The following is a 21,042-nucleotide window of genomic DNA, read 5'->3' on the forward strand; positions in this document are numbered from 1 at the left end:
TGGCTAGCTGAAAGAAGACAGAGGTTGGTGGTTGATGGGAAATATTCATCCTGGAGTTCAGTTACTAGTGGTGTACTGCAAGGATCTGTTTTGGGTCCAATGTTGTTTGTCATTTTTATAAACAACCTCGATGAGAGCGTAGAAGGATAGGTTAGTAAATTTGCAGATGACACTAAGATCAGTACAGTTGTGGATAGTGCAGAAGGATGTTGTAGGTTACAGAGGGACATAGATAAGCTGCAGAGTTGAGCTGAGAGGTGGCAAATGGAGTTTAACGTGGAAAAGTGTGAGGTGATTCACTTTGGAAGGAGCAACAGGAATGCAGAGTACTGGGCTAATTGTAAGATTCTTGGTAGTGCAGATTAGCAGAGGGATCATAGATTCCTGAAAGTTGCCACCCAGGTTGATAGGGTTGTTAAGAAGGCATACAGTGCGCTAGCTTTTATTGGAAGAGGGATTGAGTTTTCTAACCATGAGGTCATGCTGCAGATGTACAAAACTCTGGTGCGGCTGCACTTAAAGTATTGCCTACAGTAATGGTCACGGCATTATAGGAAAAATATGGAAGCTTTGGAAAGGATTCAGAGGAGATTTACTAGGATGTTGTTTGGCGTGGAGGGAAGGTCTTATGAGGAAAGGCTGAGAGACTTGAGACTGTTTTGTTGGAGAGAAGAAGGTTGGGAGGTAACTTAATTGAGACATATAAGATAATCAGAGTGTTAGATAGGGTGGACAGTGAGATCCTTTTTCCTTGGATGGTGATGGCTAGTATGAGAGGACATAGCTTTAAGTTGAGGGATGATAGATAAAGGACAGATGTCAGAGGTAGTTTCTTTACTCAGAGAGTAGTGGGGGTATAGAACGCACTGCCTGCAACAGTAGTAGACTTGGTAACTTTAAGGGTAACTAAATGGTCATTGGATAGACATATGGATGAAAATAGAACAATGTAGGTTAGATGGGCTTCAAATTAGTTTCATAGGTCAGCGCAACATCGAGGGCCAAAGGGCCTGCACTGTGCTGTAATGTTCTATGTTTAAATTCCCCAAACCATATCTCACTTTGGATGGGATGTCTCCTTCTTAACCTTGTGAAGCTTACTGAATAAGATTAACTAATATAAATTAGCTGTTGTGTTCTGCACATTACCTGCACATTCCCAGAGATACGGTGTTCTCTCTGGTCTCCTGCCTGATACTCAACCCGTATCACAAAAGCAGATGATCTGGTGATTATGACATTGTTTGTGGGAGCTTGCTGTGATAAATTGCCCTGTTTCTTACAACACTACAATAATACCACTTCAAAATCACTCCATTGGTTTTTGAGATGTTCCCATAACAAGAAGGTTGTGAAATTAATGCAAGTTTTTCTTTTCAATGGGGAAAGATGAGAGAAAATTGTGTGGCTTGTTTTCAATTATGGCATCGAAAAATTGCTTGTCACCATGGCGATAAATTTTCCAGTATTATAATTCTTTTTGAGCTACGTAGAAAATAACCCTGTGAGCTCAAACAAAAATGCAAGTCAGCTTGCATTTCCAATTTGCAATAAAATATTTCAACTATGTTGTTATTTAGGTGGCTACATCTAAACTCAAGGGTTCTGGTTTGTAGTGGGACAACAGGACAGGTCATGAGCTCCTGTCTTAAATAGGTGGCCTCACCCTCAACTCAAGCACAGTGGGCTCCCTACGGCCTCAGTTCTTGGACTCTGATGTACTTCCCTGTCCTGGACTTTTAAGGGAGAAGGAGCTAAAGTTCCCAGTCTCCAAAGGATTGAAGGTGTTTATCAGCAATAATGCCACATCCTCCACATGGTTGAATTGCCCATTGCCCACTCGATATCAAGCCACACATAACAGTGATGCTCAATTGGGTGAATCAATGGTCATCAACTATGACCCATGGAACTGCACTGTAAATGTCATCCTCAGACCAGCTCTGAAGAGATCAAACATCCTTGCTAATGCACAGAGATCAAGGCATGCACTTTCCCACTCCAAGCTCATTCAGCAAGGCATTTGTCAAGTTGCAGGAGTGAAGTTGAGGCTTTGGAGGCAGCCCAACAGCTGTACACCAAACCCTCCCAACATCTGCTAACACATAGCTGAGTCACACATAGGACTTATTGATCCTGAAGGACAGGCTAAGAAGGAAGAAGATTGTAAAAAAAAGATGACTGCAATAATTGCACCTTTCACAGCCATTGCATGGCTCTGAGCACCTTTCAGCGATTTCAGAACTTTGTTTGGAGTGCAGTCACTTCTATAATGTCGAATATCCAATTTGCACACCACAAGCTCCTGCAAAAGGCAGGTTGTTTTTGGGCTCAGTGTTGGCCAGGTCACCAAGGATAATTTCTTTGCTGTTCTTCAAAATAGTAATACATGGTCTTTTACATTTACCTGAGCAGGCAGATGGAGCATCAGTTTAACATCTTAACTGAAGGATGGCACTCCTTCAGCACTGCAGTGCCAGTGTGCCCCTGGAGTGGAACATGAACCCAGAAACTTGTGATTCAGAGATGAGTATCCTGTAACTTGTGGATTAGAAAGACGTATCTTTTTATTTTTCTGGGTTTTTCATTGTGAAATGTATTGTTTTGAAAATCAAGGATTAAAGCAATGCTGCACTTTATAACATGAAACTCATTATAAGTACTGTTTATATGGCAGTAGTGCAAGCCTAGTTTGCAGTTGAGCTGGAGCCAAGGAATGTGCACAAATGAGGCTCTGGCTGACAAAATAACTGATTGGTCTATGGACTAGTTACCAATTAACGATGACAAAGACCTTCGACCTGTCAACAATTATGGGATCAGCTCTTATGTAGCTGAACAACTTTGGGTTGTGAATGTTTTGTCAGAAGCTATTGGATCTTTGGAAGAGAAGAAGCTGCTCTTTGCAGTAAAAAGCATTTGAAGAGAGCCAATTTGGTCCCCCTTATGTAAGCTGTGTTACCTTACTGCAAGCTGTGACTTTTCATTGACAAATTAAGGACCTTAATAATTGGAAACCAGTTGCTCCATACGTCCTGCAAACAGGTGACCTGTTAGTGCAAGTGTACAAGATGCTGGTGAGACAACATCTGGAATTCAGTGAACTGTTTTGGTCCCTTTATTTAAAAGATATTATTTCTTTGGAGGCAGTTCAGAGAAGTTTCCCCAGGATGATCCTCAGTATGGAGGGACTGTTTTATGAGCAAAGGTTAAACAGGTTGGGACTGTACTCAGTGGGATTTAGAAGAATGAGAGAAGATCTAATGGAAATATGTAGGATTCTTAAATGGTTGACAAGGTAAATACTGAGAGGATGTTTCCCTCATGGGACAGTCTAGAACCAGAGGGCACAGTCTCAGAATTAAGACTGAGTTGAGAAGGAATTTCTTCTCTTCGACAGTTTTAAATCTTGGAAACACCTTTTCACAGAATCCATCTGTATATTTAAGGCTGAGACGGATAGATTCTTAATCAGTTGGGGAATTAAAGTTTATGCGGAACAGGGAAAGAAAGTGGACATGCAGAATGTTAGATCAGCCATGATCATATTGAATGGGAGAGCAGGCTCGAGGGGCTGAACTGCCTACACTTGTTCCTATTTGTTATGGTCTTACAGATGAAAATATCTGGAGAGAGATAATAGAGAAACTGTATTCTGATCAGCACAAGAATCATTTTAGCAAACCATGTGGACAAGGACAACTGAACTGTCTCTCCGGTCTTATCCTCTGCTATAACACATGAGTTGGTCTTTCCTGTCTATGTCTGCTTGGAGAGAGGGAGCTTATAAGGGAGTTTTAACTGGTAGAGTTATATGTTGACAGTTCAATATTGCTTCCCTGGAGTTGCAGTTGAATTATTTGCGATTAATAGTCATTCCATGGTACATGCAGAAACCTGGCCTGTGTATTTCAGTAAACTTGGTCTAAAAGGGAGGTAAATTGAGGAATTCTGTATACATTTAAAAATCTTTAACTTTTGCGACGATTTTGGCAATAGCAGGATTTGGTTTCGATCTTGCCATGCCAGTGAGACATAACAGTACATGGCTGGTGAAAGAGTTATAAATCAATGTTGAGGATATCAATCCATTCAATAGCTTTATCCGCTACAGTGTGAACACCTGTGAAGCTACCAGGGATGGATCTATTAGGGGTTCAGTCTGTGGGCAGTGCTCTGGAAATGATTGACCACAGTCACAATGTGAGTTTGTTCAACTCATAGGGGAAATGGCCACATTAGAGATGTGCCTCCTGCAAGTCCTCAAAGTGGTTGAGAGTGCTACAAGTTTTCCATAGAAGGTCCTTGCAAACCTAAGATTTCGGCACTTGGGTCCATCACCAGGTTGCCGCTGGTGAAGTTGGCAAGTCCACTGGTTCGGGGGAGGGGGCACCAACAAGGTTAGGGGCTGTCATTAGTTTGTAGTGTGTTTTTGGTAGGGGCTACGGGATTTCACATGAGTCACGTGGAGTTTTTATTTCGATCCCTAGCTGACGTGTACTAAACTGTTGTAAGTTTGTTATGAAAAATTACTTTTTTTTTGCAGAAAGGTAGACTCTTTTTCAACTTAGGGTGTAGAATTATGATAAATGGAAGTGGTGGGATCCTATCTCTAACACTCTGTGATAGTGAGAATGAGTCAATTGCTCCTGTTAGACGAGAGTGTGTGTGAATTACTGTCACCACACCATCTCCCTCCAGTCATCAGGTTAACCACAGACCAGTCTTATCTCTGTCTTTAAACTCTCATACTTTTAGTTCTATATTTCCATATTTGAGAAGAATTCTAGAGAAGGCAGCTAGCTCACCGGTGTAAAATGTGGCCTGTAATTTTCCCTCCATTTTCTTCCTGCCACCCTGCTCCCCATCCCTTGCTCCTCATTTCTTTGTTGCTGATCTGAGACCTCCACATTTTCAGACATCCAGGTAGTTTCAAACAAAAGACCAGATTCCCTGGTATCTGTTTTCCATTGCCTAGACATCACAGTCAAGTGACTTTTCAGTGATAAGTCAGCCGAGCGTAACTTTATTTTTGATAGAGTTTTTAACTTCATAAATTCTACTGACTTATTTTATAGTGTGGATTCCAATGGGTGCCAATGGCCATCCATATCCCACCCTATCGGCTGCTCTTCTCCGGGATCTCAGTTGTACTGGATCATCAGCTACCTGTTTGACTGCCAATCCCACGTTTATCTGACAAAATTCATGGGATGCGGCCCCGCTGGCTGGACCAGCTCTTATTGCCTCAACTGCCACCTTCTTGAACTGGTGCAGTCCATTTGGTGTAAGGACACCCAGATTACTGTGAGGGAGGGAGTTTCAGGAATTTGACTCCATGATGATGAAGGCACAGCTGATATATTCCCAAGTCAGGATGGTGTGTGGTTTGGAGGGGAACTTGCAGGTGGTGGTGTTCCCATGTATCTTGTCCTTCAAGATTGTAGGGGTTGAGGGTTTTGGAAGGTGATGTCTAAGGAGCACATGTTGCCAATAGATCTTTATCAGGATCAGGAGGAGAAAACATTGATGTTGTTTTCTCTTTACCCAATCTAAATCCAACTGTGTTTTAATGTTAGCAAAAGCACATGACTCCACTAGGGAGTGCTATTGAAGAGAAAGACGTAAGAGTTCAGGTACAAAGTTTTTTCAGAATTAGATTCCCTACAGGATGGGAACAGGCCCTTCTGCATAACAACAACACCAACCCTCCGACGAGCGAGCAACCCACCCACCTCTGACTAATGCACCCACTATGGGCAATTTAACATGGCCAATTCACCTGACCCGCATATCTTTGGACTGTGGGAAGGAACTAGAACACCCAGAGGAAACACAGAGAGAATGTGCAAATTCCACACAGACAGTCACCCAAGGCTGGGAACCCGAGTGCTGTGAGGCAGCAGTGTTAACCATTGAGCCACCATGCCACCCATACTGTATCACAAGTAGACAGGGTGGTTAAGAAGGTGTTTACTACGCCTGCTCAGACCATCGTTATAGGAGTTGGGATGTCATGTTGAGGTTGTACAGGACGTTGGTGAGGCCACATTTAGAGTACTGTGTACAGTTCTGGTCACCCTGCTATAGGAAGGATATTATTAAATTGGAGAAGGTTCAGAAAAGATTTACCAGGATGTTGCTGGAACTGGAGGTTTTGAGTTATAAGGAGAGGCTGGATAGGCTGGAGTGTAGGAGGTGTAAAAAATCATAAGCTGAATAGCAAAAGCATTTTCCCTCAGGTGGGTGATTTCAAAACTAGGGGGCATATTTTTAAGGTGAGAGGAGAAAGATTTAAAACAGACCTGACAGGCAGCTTTTTCACACGGAGGATAGTTCCTATGTGGAATGAACTGCCAGAGGAAGTGGTGGATGTAGGTATAGTTAAAACATTTGAAAGACATTTGAAGAAGTACATGAATGGGAAAGGATATGGGCCAAATGCAGGCAAGTGGGACCAGTTTAGTTTGGGAAACGTGGTCGGTGTGGACGAGTTAGACCAAAGGGTCTGCTTCTGAAGGGCCTGTTTCCACACTGTAAGTAATCTAATCTAATCTAATCAAATGCAGGCAAGTGGGACCAGTTTAGTTTGGGAAACGTGGTCGGTGTGGACGAGTTAGACCAAAGGGTCTGCTTCTGTGCAGAATGACTGTATCACTAACTTTGCACTTGCATCAGATGTTTTGATAGCAATTCTCCATTCCACAATCTCAAATTCCTAAGGATTGCCATCCTTACTTAGTAAAATAGCTTCAATTTTCCTTCACAATCGTGTTAATACTGTGGTACTCCCTTCTCAACAGCACTATAGGAGCACATTCATTACATAGATTGCAAAGAATCAAGAAGTGTGGGGTGTAAGTAAGTACCAACTTCTCAAGGAATTAGGCATTTTAAAATCCTTTTTAATGGGATATGGGCATTTGCTGGTCGGGTCAGCATGAATTGCCCTTTTGTAATTGTCATAGTCAAAGAGTTATACAGCATGGATATAGATCCTTTGGTCTAGCCAGTTCATACTGAACATAATTCCAAACTAAACTAGTCCCAACTGCTTACTCCTCCTTGAGAATATGGTGACCTGACTTGAACTGGAACAGTCTTTGAAACAGGATAGACCGTTCTGACATGAGACACCGAAAGCAAGCTCTTTACTCCGAGCTTTGTCACGGCAAACGGTTACCAGGAGAGCAAAGGAAATGCTTCAAGGGCTTCCTCAAAGCTTTTCTGAAAGAAATGAAACATGCCCACTGCAAAAATTGGAAAAGGATCATCCAGGAAGGTGCCAATTATTTTTAAAGTCTCCGATATGCCTAGGTGGAGGCCAAGTGCAAAGTGCCAAATGCAAGGAGTGTGTGAAATCTGATCGTCCCAACAACCCCGCCTCAGAAAATACCACCCACCTAATTTGGGCGCTGAACTGTTTTAATCAACTCAAAACACTGGAGTGGAAGAAAGTCAGCCTTGATCCTGATTACTGCCTGAGAAAGGAGAATAGATAATAAATGCTGCCCTTACCAGTGATGTCCATGCCCATGTTTATAGGGGGAGGCGATGACTTAGTGGTATTATTGCTGAACTGTTCATCCGCAGACGCAGATAATGTTTTGGGGACCCAGGTTTGAATTCCGCCATGGCAGATTATTGAATTTGAATTCAATAAAAAATCTGAAATTAAGAGTCTAGTAGTGACCATGAATCCATTGTCAATTGTTGGAAAAACCCATCAGGTTCACTAACATCTTTTAGGGAAGGAATCTGCCATCCTTACTGGGTCTGGCCTACATGTGACTTCAGACCCACAGTAATGTGATTGTTTCTTAACTGCCCTCTGGGCAATTGAGGATGGTATTAAATCTTGCCTAGCCAGTGACACCCTTATCCTTGAAAGAATAAAGAAAAATATAGATATCAACTTTGTTAACAATTGTGTAAAGATGTGGAGAGAAAAGAGAACTGCAACCATTGGAAAGCAGAAACAGAAGAAGAAGAAAAGTGGGCATGAACCCAAACTGAATTTTTGTTTTATGAGCAGATGCTGACTAATCCCAAAAAGAGATTTGATTAAAATTTTCAAAATCATGAGAGTTGTGGACAGAGACGATAATGAGAAATTATTCCTGCTCCTAAAAAGGATCAAGAATGAGAGGGCATGGGTTTAAAGTAATTGACAAAATAAGAAAATTAAATGTGAGAGAAAGAGAATTCAAATACTAGTTAGGGTCTGGAATGCATGTTCTCGTCGTATGGTGGAGGCAGGTCTAATCAAGACATTCAAGAAGGCATAAGATGTTTATTTGAATAAGAGTAATGTGCAGGGTTATGGAGATAAGGTAGGATATTGAGATGCTAAATCATAGATGCCCATTTGACAGAGCTGAGGAGAGGGCTTTTGCCTCAGATGGTAGTGAATCTATGGAATTCATTACCTCAGAAGGCTGTCGAGGCTGGGTCTTTTAAGTATATTCAAGGCTGAGATTTTTACTCAGTCAGGGAAACAAAGGTTATGGGAAAAAGGGAGGAAAGTGGAGTTTAGGATTATCAGAAATAACCTGATTTGGAGATGCTGGTGTTGGATCGGTGTGTACAAAATTAAAAATCACACAACACGTTATAGTCCAACAGGTTTAATTAGAAGCACTAGCTTTCTGAGCGCTGCTCCTTCATCCACCTGATGAAGCAGCAACGCTCCGAAAGCTAGTGCTTCCAATTAAACCTGTTGGACTATAACCTGGTGTCAGAAAAACCATGATCTAATTGGATGGTGGAGCAGATTCAATGGCTGAATGGCCTACATTCATCTTGTGGTCATTTGGAGAAACAGAGCAGACAGGATGGGTTGAAAGTTCTCTTTCTACAGTGTAACAATCTGTGATTCTCTATACAGATCTCATAAAGACTTTTAATAATACAGGTAATTAGGAGCACATTTGGCCAGGCATATATCAGGTGGACATACGGGGAGCTGCAGGGACCAGTGGTCCTCCAGAGCTGTAGGGGGCGCGCACAAGTTGACACTGGCCAGTCGCTGACCATCTGCTGAAGGCCCCCGACCACTTGCCGCAAATACAACAGCGAACCGGCCCCAACTTTCTGTCTCTTCGTTAGAACGTGTTACAGTGTTTCAAGTCAATATTCACGTCTAGTAATTTAATATTTACGGCACGTACGTAGAAGTGTGCGCATGCTCATCGGCTGCCACCACCGCCCTTGGAATCACATCCGCCCTTGCACCGACGCCTACGTTTCCTTCCGGGTGGGGCAAGTCAAACGCACTTCCTGTTTTAGGACCTGTGTTGTGTGGGTGAATCTGAGACGAGAATTAAAGGTACAGGTTTGGATAAAAATAGTCAAGCAATCTATAATTAAAGGGGTATTTTGGTAAGTGTTTGTTTGTAATTAATAGAAGAAGTAATACTTTTCAATAAGACATTAAATATAAAATGCTTGAAGGGGAACCTTTGTAAGGCTCTGAGGCTGTGTATATCAAAGTGCTAGTGCAGGTACTGTGGGCCGAATAGCCTTATTCTATGTATTATCGTGCGTTTTTAAATGCATCTTTCAGCCTGTCCATTAGGGATACCTCGATGGAGCGCATAGCCCTGAGCTGACAATCCAGTGCAGTATTCATGGAGTGCTGCACTGTCAGAGGAGCCACCTTTTGGATGTAGGAACACCTCAAGTTCCCCTCCAAGCCACGACGACATTGTCATTCCTTCAGTATTGGTGGGCCAAACACTTGATCTCTCTCTCCCAACAATATGCTGCAGCTGTTCAAGTACAAAGCCTGTCCCTCAGTGGATGTACCAGATCCCATGCTCACTGTCTGAAGAAGAATAATGCAGTTCTCACTTGTGTCCTGGCCAATATTTATCCCTCACCAAATTTTGTTTAAAAGAGAATGGTTTCACTGGTCAATTGTGGTTTCTCAGATTAATCTTGGTCAGAGATTGTAAGCTATCCTGACATTTAATGCATATGAAATGGATGTTTTCAAATGTCAAGAGTTTCTATAGGAACACTATTTAACAGTAAAGTAATCGTGTTTGATTTTAGCTCCTTTCCACTTAAGATTTTGCTTGTTGAGTTTTGATGGGCTGGAATTTTTGTTGTTCTTTTATGAAATGTGATCAGTCTTAATTACACTTGGACTGAGTGACTTCTAGACCATTTTGGAGGGCAGTTAAGAGTCACATTGCAGTGGATCTGCAGATGTTTCGCCCAGGCTGGTTGAGGATGGCGGATTTCCTTCCCTAAAGGACATTAGTGAACCAAACTGTTTTTAACAACAATTGATGATTGTTAATATGGTCTGTTATTGAAACTAACTTTGTGTTCTAGATTTATTAATTCAGTCTTAAAGTCACCATGATCCCAGCATATTAGACCGGGTGCCTGGACTACCAGTGCAGTGACATTACTGCTTTGTCACTATTTCCCCATTGACATTGTATTCACTGATGTTGAAGAATATAGGAACTGGAATAGGCTATTCAGCTCGTCAAGCCTGCCCTACCCTTCAATACGATCATGGTTGATTGAACACTTCAATGCCTTTTCTTCACTCCCATCCTGTAACCCTGAACACTTGGATGTCAAAAATCTATCAATCTCTACCTTCAACAGACTCAAAGACTCAATTTGTATGATCATCTGTGGCAGAGAAGTCCAAAGATTCACAGTGCTCTGAGTTTAAAAAAAAACTCCTCATCTCACATCCCATTTATTTTAAAATTATGCCCCTTGTTGCTGAAATCAACCAGTTCCCAACCAGGGAAACATCTTGCCTGCATCTATTTTAAGAGAGATCACCTCTCATTTCTTTTTTTGAAACTTGAGAGAATATAAGCCAAGTTTGCTCAATTTCTTTTTGTAAGGACAGTCCAGTTGTCCCTGGAGCAAATCTGATTAAGTTGTTTGCTGCACTTTGTTTATGGAAATAATATCTTTCCTGAGATAAAGGGACCAAAACTACACACTGGTGCAACTAAATCAAGCTCCTATACAATTGAAGCAAAGCTTCATCATTCCTGTACTCAAATCATGCTGCAATAAGGGTGAATGTTTCATTAGTCTTCCTAACAGCTTGCTGAAAATCTTTTTGTCCCTACAGGTCATACGGCTGATGTATAAGAGATGACAAGACATGGGAAGAACTGCACAGCAGGGGCTGTATATACCTATTACGAGAAGAAAAAGGACACAGGTACGGGGATGGAGATGGGAGGGTGAATTTAATATTGTCCATGAGTTATAAATGGGAGGTGACCCAAGGCCCATGCCTCCAAGTCCACCTCCAAGCCACTGACTGGAAGATGTAGCTAGTCTGCTCCTTTACTGTCACCTGGTCAAATTCTGAATCTTCCTTCAGTCTTACAGGAACATCGTCACCATACAATCGTTCAGATGAACAGACTACAGTAGAACAAGAGGTAATTCATCCCCCATCACCACCTCAATGGCAACTAGGGTTATTTTTCTTCAGGATGTGGGGCCAAGTGGGAGGAGACATGCTGCAGGTTGAGTGGAAGTAACAGCCAGGATCAGACATCTCTAAAGAGATATTCTGGGTTGAGCAACTTGCTGAGATTGCCCATAGTTCAGGTCACTTTGATAGAGCAATGAGGGAGAGAGATGGAGATGAGGATGAAACTGGCTTTGTAATAAAAGCATCTTTGGTCTACCCAATATTAACAATTGGAACTAATAGGAGAATAACTGGAAACTACTCCACAGGTCAAGCAACATCAGTGAAAAGAGAAACACACAGAGCTAACATTTTCAGATCAAAGATATTATGTCACAGTCTGAGCCAAAACCAATGATCACCCTGAACTGTTTGCTCTGTTTCTCTCAAGGATTATTTATTTAGTGAATGCAAATCCCTGGATCCAAGCAATTGCCTCTTTATTTGTTGAGTTTAAGGTTATTAGTTGCTACTTAGTCTGTAAAGGGGTTACTCCTCAATAATGTGCAGTATCTCCGCCTCTCCAGAAGTGCAAAAGAGATTTTGTACTGAGGCCTCCGTGGTGTAAGTTGTCTGTGCAGGAATCTTGTTTGTCCTGAACCTGCTTAACAAGAGTTGCTACTTGTGCCATCGTAGTTCCAAGTCTACCAATCGACAGAGGGGATTTGTCACAAGGAATTTATTCATGAATTTGTGTCCTTGATCCGAAGGGTGTTTGTGGATGGACCTACTCAGGAAGGTTGCTCTGTGTCAGGCTGAGATGGAAGGCAGGCAGTAAGTGGCTTGAGCAGGTCATTGTGGAGTGGGTAAGGAAGGCACAGCACGGAAGCTTTCAACCAGCTCGTGGATTTTCATCACAGCGGATGTGTGCGGCAACGTGGTTTGTGAAGCCAGGAAACCGAGGAGTGGTGTGGAGCAGGAGTTTATGATGCTGCATTGTTGCATTCACTTCTGTCGGCAAGATGTATCAGTGCCATGACCTTTGCCAGACAGGTGCACAGTACTCTGCTGTGGAGCATGATCAAGCAAGCGCTGAGGTCTGAAGTGTTTCAGCAGGATTTGATCAGAGTTGTCCATATAGCTACTGTATTAGGTTTGCCATGGTCAAGGTTGCTGCTGTGATCCAATAAACTGACTGATTCTCCCTTCTCCCTCAGCTGTTTCGGGGTATGGGACACAATCCCTGCGACTCAGTAAAGATGCCATCAAGGATTTTGACTGCTGCTGTTTGTCATTGCAACCCTGCACAGATCCAGTTATAACGTGAGTCTTTCTCATTTTCCCACCCTTTGGTATTCCTCTCTTGGAAGTTGTAGATCCCTTGGAACCAAACCTAACTCCTGCTGAGGTCTCCATACGTGGTAGTAGCTCCTGTATCTGTAATCAGGTTAATGGTGACTGAGCAAATCAAATTAGTCGTAGAGTCAGAGATGTACAGCATGGAAATAGACCCTCTGGTCCAACTCGTCTATGCCGACCAGATATCCCTACCTAATCTTGTCCCATTTGCCAGCATTTGGCCCATATCCCTCAACCCTTCCTTTTCAAGTACCCATCCAGATGCCTTTTAAATGTTGCAATTATACCAGCCTCCACCACTTCCTCTGGCAGCTCATTCCATATACACACCACCCTCTACATGAAAAAGTTGCCCCTTAGGTCCCTTTTATGTCTTTCCCCTCTCAACCTAAACCGATGCCCTCTAGTTCTGGACTTCCCCACCCCAGGGAAAAGACTTTGTCTATTTATCCTATCCATATTCCTCATGATTTTATAAACCTCTGAGGTCACCCCTCAGCCTTCGATGCTCCAGGGAAAACAGACCAGCCTATTCACCCTCTCTCTACAGTTCAAATCCTCCAACCCTGCCAACATCCTTGTAAGTCATTTCTGACCCATTTCAAGTTTCACAACATCCTTCCGATAAGAAGGAGATCAGAATTGCATACAATATTCCAAAAGTGGCCTAACCAATGCTCTGTACAGCCACAACATGACCTCCCAACTCCTGTACTCAATACTCTGACCAATAAAAGAAAACATACCAAATGCCTTGTTCACTATCTCAAGGAGCTATCTGTACTCCAAGGTCTCTTTGTTCAGCAACACCTCCTCAGACCTTACAATTAAGTGTATAAGTCCTGCTAACATTTGCTTTTCCAAAATGCAGCACCTCGCGTTTATCTAAATTAAACTCCATCTGCCACTGCTCAGCCCTTTGGTCCATCTGATTTAAGATCATATTGTAATTTGAGGTAACCTTCTTCACTATCCTCTACACTTCTTGAATATTGCTGATAATATTTATTGTGAAAGGCAATGGCCTAGTGCTATTATTGCTGCACTGTTAATTCAGAGACCCAGGTAATATTCTAGGAACTGTGGTTCGAATCCTGCCATGGCAGATGATAGTATTTGAATTCAATTTTTAAAAAATAACCTGGAGTTAAGAATCTGGTTGTTGATTGTCGGAAAACCCATCTGGTTCATTAATGTTGATTAGGAAAGGAAGCTTCCATCCTTATCTGGTCTGGACTACATGTGACTCCAGACCCACAGCAATGTGGTTGACTGTTAGCTGCCCTCTGGGGTGGGCAGCAAATGTTGGCCTAGCCTGCGAGGCTGTCAACCTCCTAATTGAATTTTTAAAAATTCTGATTTTGCGTGCATTAATATCTACATAGACAGCGTATTAATGTAATAAGTTGAACTTGCAAACATGGCTCGTTTACACTTACCAGAAATGACGTACGTTCACTTACAGGGATCCATTCTCTGCAAAAAGAAGGAACATGCCCAAGCCTTGCATTGTCTTTGGGTTACCCGGGAGCCTATCTGCTTGCTGATACTTTCTCTGTGGCAATGTCTCAGCCAATCAGATTCAACTTGTTAACCAATCAACATGCTTTCCTCCTTTTATTATAAATTGTTGTGACAGTTTGAAATTTGACATTCTCGCATTTGTCCTGATGGGAGCAAGACAAAACATTTTGGTGACTGGTCTCTTTATGTCAGTATTGGAGCTCTCTGCAAGCAAGTGATTCAATCAAATTTTTATTAGATCAGATTCCCAAGATCACTGTATTTTGGGATTGCTGTCTGTAATTCTGAACAGTCTTCCTATCAAAATGAGCAAATCTGGTCTGTACCTGTCTCGGTAACGAATAGTTGCAGGATACTCAATGATTACAACCAGAAATAGACAATAACACTGGAGTTCTCTCTGGTGTTTGTTCAACAGTTCAGAAGTTTTATGGTCACTCTTGCAGTTTCAGATTTCATGGTCTCAATTAATTACATGCCTTCAAATTCCTCAACCATTGCAGTGGAATTTGAACTCATGAATTTGGCTATTGGTGGAGGACTCTGGGTTGAATTGTAATCATGCTGTTGCTGTACTCCCATAATCTCATTGTTGTTTGTGGGAACTTGCTGTGCATAAACTGGTAGCCATATTTCCTACTTTACCACAATGTCTATGCTTCAGAAGCATTCCATTGGCTGTAAAGTGCTTTGGCACTGAGCTTATAACAGATATGATTAAAAAATGAAAGATCTATCTTAACTTGATGCAGTTTCTGCATTAAACCTTTAAATCTGTATTCCTCAGTGTATTTATCCTCTGCCTGGTCAGAATATTATTCAACGTAAATACATTGGTGTTTAATGCTGAAAAGGTGAAGGATTTGTCCCTGAATATTTCTTGTCTTTTTTTTCATTATGCAGGCCTGATGGTTATATATATGAAAAGGAAGCAATTCTGGAATATATCTTGCACCAGAAAACTGAAATTGCTAAGAAAATAAAGGTAGATTTCCCTTTCTCAACTCTTCATCCTGCTACCCCCTTCACCTGAATATCATTCTTTCCTATCATTTCTGTCTGTCTCCCTTTCTCACTGTCCCACTGCCTCTCTCAAACTCTGTCTGCATTCTTTCCCAATTTTCCTCTTTCTCTTCCTCTCTTGCTATCTATGAATTGAGAGGATGTTGCTATTGATGTCCATATACTCCCTGCCAGAAGTTGTTTGTTTGTGTGGGATGATGTTCCACAGGAATTAGTCATAGAGCTGTACAGCATGGAAACAGACCCACTGGTCCAACCTGTCCTTGTCAACCAGGTATCCTAACCTAACCTAGTCCTGTTTGTCAGCATTTGGCCTATATCCCTTTAAACCCTTCCTATCCATATACCCATCCAGATCCTTTTGAATATTGTAATTGTCCCAGGGTCCATCACTTCCTTTGACTAATTGCACATGTGCACCATCCTCAGTATGAAACAGTTGCCCCTTAAGTCCCTTTTAAATATTTTCCCTCTCACCTTAAACCTATGCCTTCTAGCTTTGGACTCTGCCACCTGGGGAAAAGACTTTGTCTATTCACCCTATTCATGTCCTTCATGATCTTATAAACCTCTCTAAGGTCACCCATCAGCCTCCGATGCTTTCTATTTGTTCAAATACCTGTTTTTCAGTGTGGATCAAGTGAGTAGGTGCTGATTTGCTAATGACTGTAATTGGAGTCAAACTGAACTCTGTCCTTTTGTCCATGCATGAATTTTTGTTTGGGTCGAATGCAGCTGATGGTGTTGTGACTGGGAGCCCTGGGCTGATATGAATTCTCCAGATCCTCTGGCTGAGGTTGACCTTGTAAATCGGAGGCTTAAAGTTTATTGGAAGGACGCATACAGTGCTGTTCAGGCAAGCTTTATTATAGCAAGAAGGAATGTGGAGAGAACTTTTGATTCGGCGTCGATAAGGGACTCTGATTCTTTATTATAAAGATCGGAAGAGATAACACATTGAAAGCAGACCCAACAGAGCGTGACACCAAATGAACAGATTGAAACTGTCCTGTGTACAATGGTTTCTAACACATGTTTGCTCCATGTAATGGACAATAGGAAATATAGCAGGCCCTTGAGCCTGAGTCAATAAAATGTGGAGCTGGAAAAAGCACAGCAGGTCAAACAGCATCAGAGGAGCAGGAGAGTTGATAGTTCAGGTCAGGACTGAAGTCCCTTGAGCCTGCTCCACCATTTTTGTTAAAAATGCTATTTTCCTGCATTATCCCCATAGCTTTTGGTACCTTTTTAATATCTAGACACCCACAGATATCTGTCTTGAATGACTAAACCTCCACAACCCTCTGGGGGAAAGAATTCTACATATTTACTGGCCTCTGGGTGAAGACAGTTTTCCTTATCTCAGTACTAAATAGCTGATCCCTTATTCCAATACTCTGTCCCTGGTCCTAGACCCTCCAGCCAGGAGAAGCATCTTTCCTGCATCTATCCTCAATAGACAGTGTGCCCTTCCTTGGATAAGGGATCTAAAACTGCTTCACAATACTCCAGGTGCCACCTCACCGAGTCTCTATGTAGTTGTAGTGAGACATCTCTCCTCCTGTACTCAATCCGCCTTAAATAAAAGCCAATTTACCATTTACCTTCCTGCAGCTGCACCTGTATGTTAACTTTTAATGATGTGGATAAAGACACCCTGGTCTGTTTTGGACATCACCATTTCCCAATCTAAATCATTTACAAAATCCATGCATTTCTGTTATTCTTGCCAATGTGAATAAATGTACATTTTTCCACAATAATCTCCATCTGCAATGTTCATGCCTGTCACTGAGCTTGTCTAGATATCTTTTTGCATCCTCCTCACAGTAAGAATATAGCATGTAAGGATATGAGATGATATTCCCATAATTGATTGGAACATAGGATCCTGAGATTAGATTAGGTGATCTACAGTATGGAAACAGGCCCTTCGGCCCAACAAGTCCACGCTGACCCTCCGAAGAGCAACCCATCCAGACCCATTCCACTTCCTTATATTTAATCCTGACTAATGCACCTAACACTATATGGGCAATTTAGCATGGCCAATTCACCTGGCTAGCACATCTCACACAGACACGGGGAGAATGTGCAAACTCCACACAGACAGTCGCCCGAGGCTGGAATTGAACCTAGGTCCCTGGCGCTGTGAGGCAGCAGTGCTAACCACTGAGCCACCGTGCTGCCCATCTTGGCAGGATAAACGTAGAGAGACTGTTTCTTCTTGTGGTAGAATCTAGAACTAGGGGTCACTGGTTTAAAATAAGGGAGCTACCCATTAAGTCAGACCAGGAGAATTTTTTTTTCTCAGAGGTTTGAAAATCTTCCTTGAAAGATGTTGAGAGCAGATTCTTTGATAGATTGTTGGGAGTAGATTATTAAGGATAGCTGGGCATGTAGAGTAATCAGCTTAGCCACTGACTTATTGACAGGCCTAGCAAGCTAGAGAGGGGCGAATGCCCTACTCCTGCTTCTAATTCGCACATTTATACAAATATATCAGGATAAAGGGAGAGAGACTTCAATCCAGTCATTTTGAGTCGACCAGCCCCTGTCAGATTTTATGGTTAAATCCAGTATACACAGTACAGAAGGAGTTATCACAGAATAATTATGGTGCAGAAGGATGCCAATCTGGCCTCTTGCGCCTGTACCTGGTTCTCTGAATGAATATCTTACTTTATGCCCTTCTCCCTGTAATCCCGTACACATGGGCAGTCCTCAGGTTGTGAGGTTCCATTCTCGATACGATCGCAAGGCGATTTGATAGAAGTTGGAACGCAATACAGGACCATATAAAATAACCATTTATAAGAATGAGGAAGCCAATAAATATTAAAATTAATATTAATTGTAATTAATGTTAATATACCCCTGTAAGGGATCTCATTCATGAACTGCGACTGTCTGTGGCACCTTTTCAGTGAGCAGCTGATTTCTCTTCTGAATGCTTCCAGCACACTGTGTTTTGCAGAACCTTAACTGCTCACTGCATGTTAAAGCTGTTCTCCTATGTTATTTTTGCTGGTATTGCCAGTTATTTTAAACCTGTGCTGTCTCGATTTCAATCCTTGCGTGAGTGGAAACAGTTTCTTCCGATCTGCTCTGTTTGGTCATTGCCACTTACTGCATTTATGTAAAAAAAAAAGTTCTTCCTCATGTTCCAGCCCTTATACCATCAGTTAATGTGAAGAGCTTTTATTTTTAAATCTATCTTGTCCAAACTTGTCATAATTTTGTACACTTTGATCAGATCTCCCCTCAATCTCCACGGAGAATTACTTTCTCCAACCTGACCCAATAGTGGTACCATTTCTGGTTTTAAAAAAAAAAATCCTTTACATTCTCTTGGGGACAGTTATGTCCTTCGATAAAGTCAACCAGAACTGGATGCAGTGCTCAAGTTACTAACATTACATTGATTTAGTAAAGTATCTTAACCACTTGTTGATCAGAGTTTCTCTGCTCTTTATGGATAGTGTCAGATAGCTCCATTAGGGCAGAAGAAATGCATGTTGTATATAAATGTCCACAGTGATTACACCTGGACATGTTCCTGGTGACTTGTGGGAAAGGCTTTGGTGTTTGTTTTTTTTAATATATATCACTCATGGGTTGTAGGCGTTGTGACCTCATTAGTTGCCCTTGAGATTGTGTCAGACAGCTGTATCATTCAGCCAGAGGGGTGGTTAAGAGTCAACCACACTGCTGTGGGTCTGAAGTTACATGGAGGCCAGACTGGGTAAGGATGGCAGATTTCCTTCCCTAAAACGCCATTGGTGAACTAGATGGAGTTTTAATGGCAGGTTTCATGGTCATTTTTAACTCCAGATTTTTATTGCATTCAAATTCTGCCATCTGCCATGGTTGGATTTGAGCCCAGCTTCCCAGAACATCAGTCTCTGGATTCAACGACAATAGCACGAGTCCATTGTCTCCAGTAAACGGTCCCTCAGCTACGAATAACCCAGAGGTGTCTTCCAAGATTTAACAATTGCTCGGACAACATGAAACATGGTTCCGTTGAGATTTGAACTCAGATGGCAGAATTCAAATTCCAGAGTGCTAACTGTTGCACTATATTCTGACAATTTGATCGACCTGAGGGACATCAGGGACTTGTTGTTGCACAGGCAATTGTGGGTATTACCCTGCGCTTCAGTTACGTGTATTTAGAATTGTAAAATTTCTTTTCTCTCTTAATTTCCCAGGCTTACGAGAAACAGAAGAACGTCAAGAAGACGGAGCTGGCAGAACTGGCGAAGGCGGAGAAGGAGACCAAAGTCAAGGCATTCCTGGAGAAAGAGTCGACCATCGTCAGCAAGCCGCTGAATCCCTTCAGCTCCAAAGAGGGTAGGCTGTCCCGGGGCAGATGAAGTGCAGTCAGCTAGTATAACATTTCTCCCCTGGATGGGGGTGGGGTTTGGCAAAACACACCACTTGTGAAAATGTCTGTCTCCCGCCTCTGTTTTCTGTAGGAATGATATACATTTGTGTAATGCCTTTTATACACTGGCATGTCTGAAAGCATGGCTTCACAGCCAATTCTTTTGAACTGGTTTAATGGAGAAAATCTGGCAGCCAATTGGTACACAGCAAGCTCCCACAGAAACCCACAGCAATGACCAGATCACCACTTTGTTGTCGAAGGATAAATGTTGTCAAACATGGAGGACTGACTGCCCTGCACTTTGTTTCAAAATGGAATTGTCTGTGCCCAGCTCAGTGCTGGAACATTCTCCATTCAGAATGCACTTAGGAATGTCAGCTGTAGATTGGGTGTCCAAGCCTGTGGAGTGGGACTTGCACTTGTGACGTTTCCGAATGGATGACAGGAATGAGAAAAACAGCTCTTAACTGAAGACCTGTGGCCATCCAAGGCTAACTCTTTTTGTTATATCAGTGTGTCACTAGTCCATGTTCGTAAGCATGTAGAGGCTCATTGGACTGCACTCTCGCCTCCAAGTGTGAAAGTTGGAGATTCACACAACCCTTTAAGCAGATTGTTGCAGCCCTGAGAGAGTGTTCCCTTCTGGTTGAGGTGTTACCTTAAGGCCCCACCTCTCCTCTCTGGTGAATGTAAAAGATCCTGAAGGAAAGTGTTTCAAGAGAGGGTTCAGAAGAGATTTACCAGGACGTTGCAGGGAACAGAAGGTTTGAGTTAAAGGGAGAGGCTGGACAAGCTGGGACATTTTTCACTGGAGCATAGGAGGTTGAGGGGTGACCTTACAGAGGTTTATAAAATCATGAGGGGCATGGATAAGATGAATGGCAAGTTTCTTTTCCCTTCAGGTGGGGGATTTCAAGACAAGGGGGCATATTCTTAAGGTGAGTGGAGAAAGATTTAAAAAGAATGCGAGGGGCAACTTTTTTGTACAGAGTGGTTAGTGTGTGGAATGAACTTCCTGAGGAAGTGGTAGATGTGGCTACAGTTGCAATATTTTAAAGGCATTTGGATAAGTATACGTATAGGAAGAGTTTCGAGGAATACGGGCCCAGTGTAGGCAGGTGGGACTAGTTTTGTTTGGAATTATGATCAGCATTGATTGGTTGGACTGTTTCTGTGCTGGGAGAAAGTGAGGACTGCAGATGCTGGAGGTCAGAGCTGAAAAATGTGTTGCTAGAAAAGCGCAGCAGGTCAGGCAGCATCAAAGGAACAGGAGAATCGACGTTTCGGGCATAAGCCCTTCTTCAGGAATGAGGAAGGTGTGCCAAGCAGGCTGGAG

General features: G+C 42.4%; 2 protein-coding genes across 5 annotated transcripts in view; one reads left to right on the forward strand and one right to left on the reverse strand.

Moving 5' to 3' along the window:
• prrg2 (proline rich Gla (G-carboxyglutamic acid) 2) overlaps window positions 1–9,239 on the reverse strand; it is a 39,881-nt gene extending 30,642 nt beyond the window's left edge. Inside the window, exon 1 of one of the 2 annotated variants that reach the window (XM_043679679.1) lies at window positions 9,171–9,239. The gene's annotated coding sequence lies outside the window, so the exon portion shown is untranslated. The remainder of the gene's footprint in view (window positions 1–9,170) is intronic. The other variant, XM_043679681.1, reaches the window with a different exon arrangement.
• LOC122542204 (nitric oxide synthase interacting protein) overlaps window positions 1–21,042 on the forward strand; it is a 38,096-nt gene that overhangs the window by 5,539 nt on the left and 11,515 nt on the right. Inside the window, exons 1-5 of one of the 3 annotated variants that reach the window (XM_043679675.1) lie at window positions 9,242–9,328; window positions 11,114–11,206; window positions 12,625–12,730; window positions 15,194–15,275; window positions 19,528–19,669. In XM_043679675.1, the coding sequence (XP_043535610.1) occupies window positions 11,137–11,206; window positions 12,625–12,730; window positions 15,194–15,275; window positions 19,528–19,669 (400 nt within the window). In that variant the 5' untranslated portion in view covers window positions 9,242–9,328; window positions 11,114–11,136. Of the gene's footprint in view, window positions 1–9,241; window positions 9,382–11,113; window positions 11,207–12,624; window positions 12,731–15,193; window positions 15,276–19,527; window positions 19,670–21,042 lie in introns of those variants that run through there. The other 2 variants (XM_043679674.1, XM_043679676.1) reach the window with 2 other exon arrangements.

Source organism: Chiloscyllium plagiosum, chromosome 39 (assembly GCF_004010195.1).
Source record: "Chiloscyllium plagiosum isolate BGI_BamShark_2017 chromosome 39, ASM401019v2, whole genome shotgun sequence".
Lineage (NCBI taxonomy): Eukaryota > Metazoa > Chordata > Chondrichthyes > Orectolobiformes > Hemiscylliidae > Chiloscyllium > Chiloscyllium plagiosum.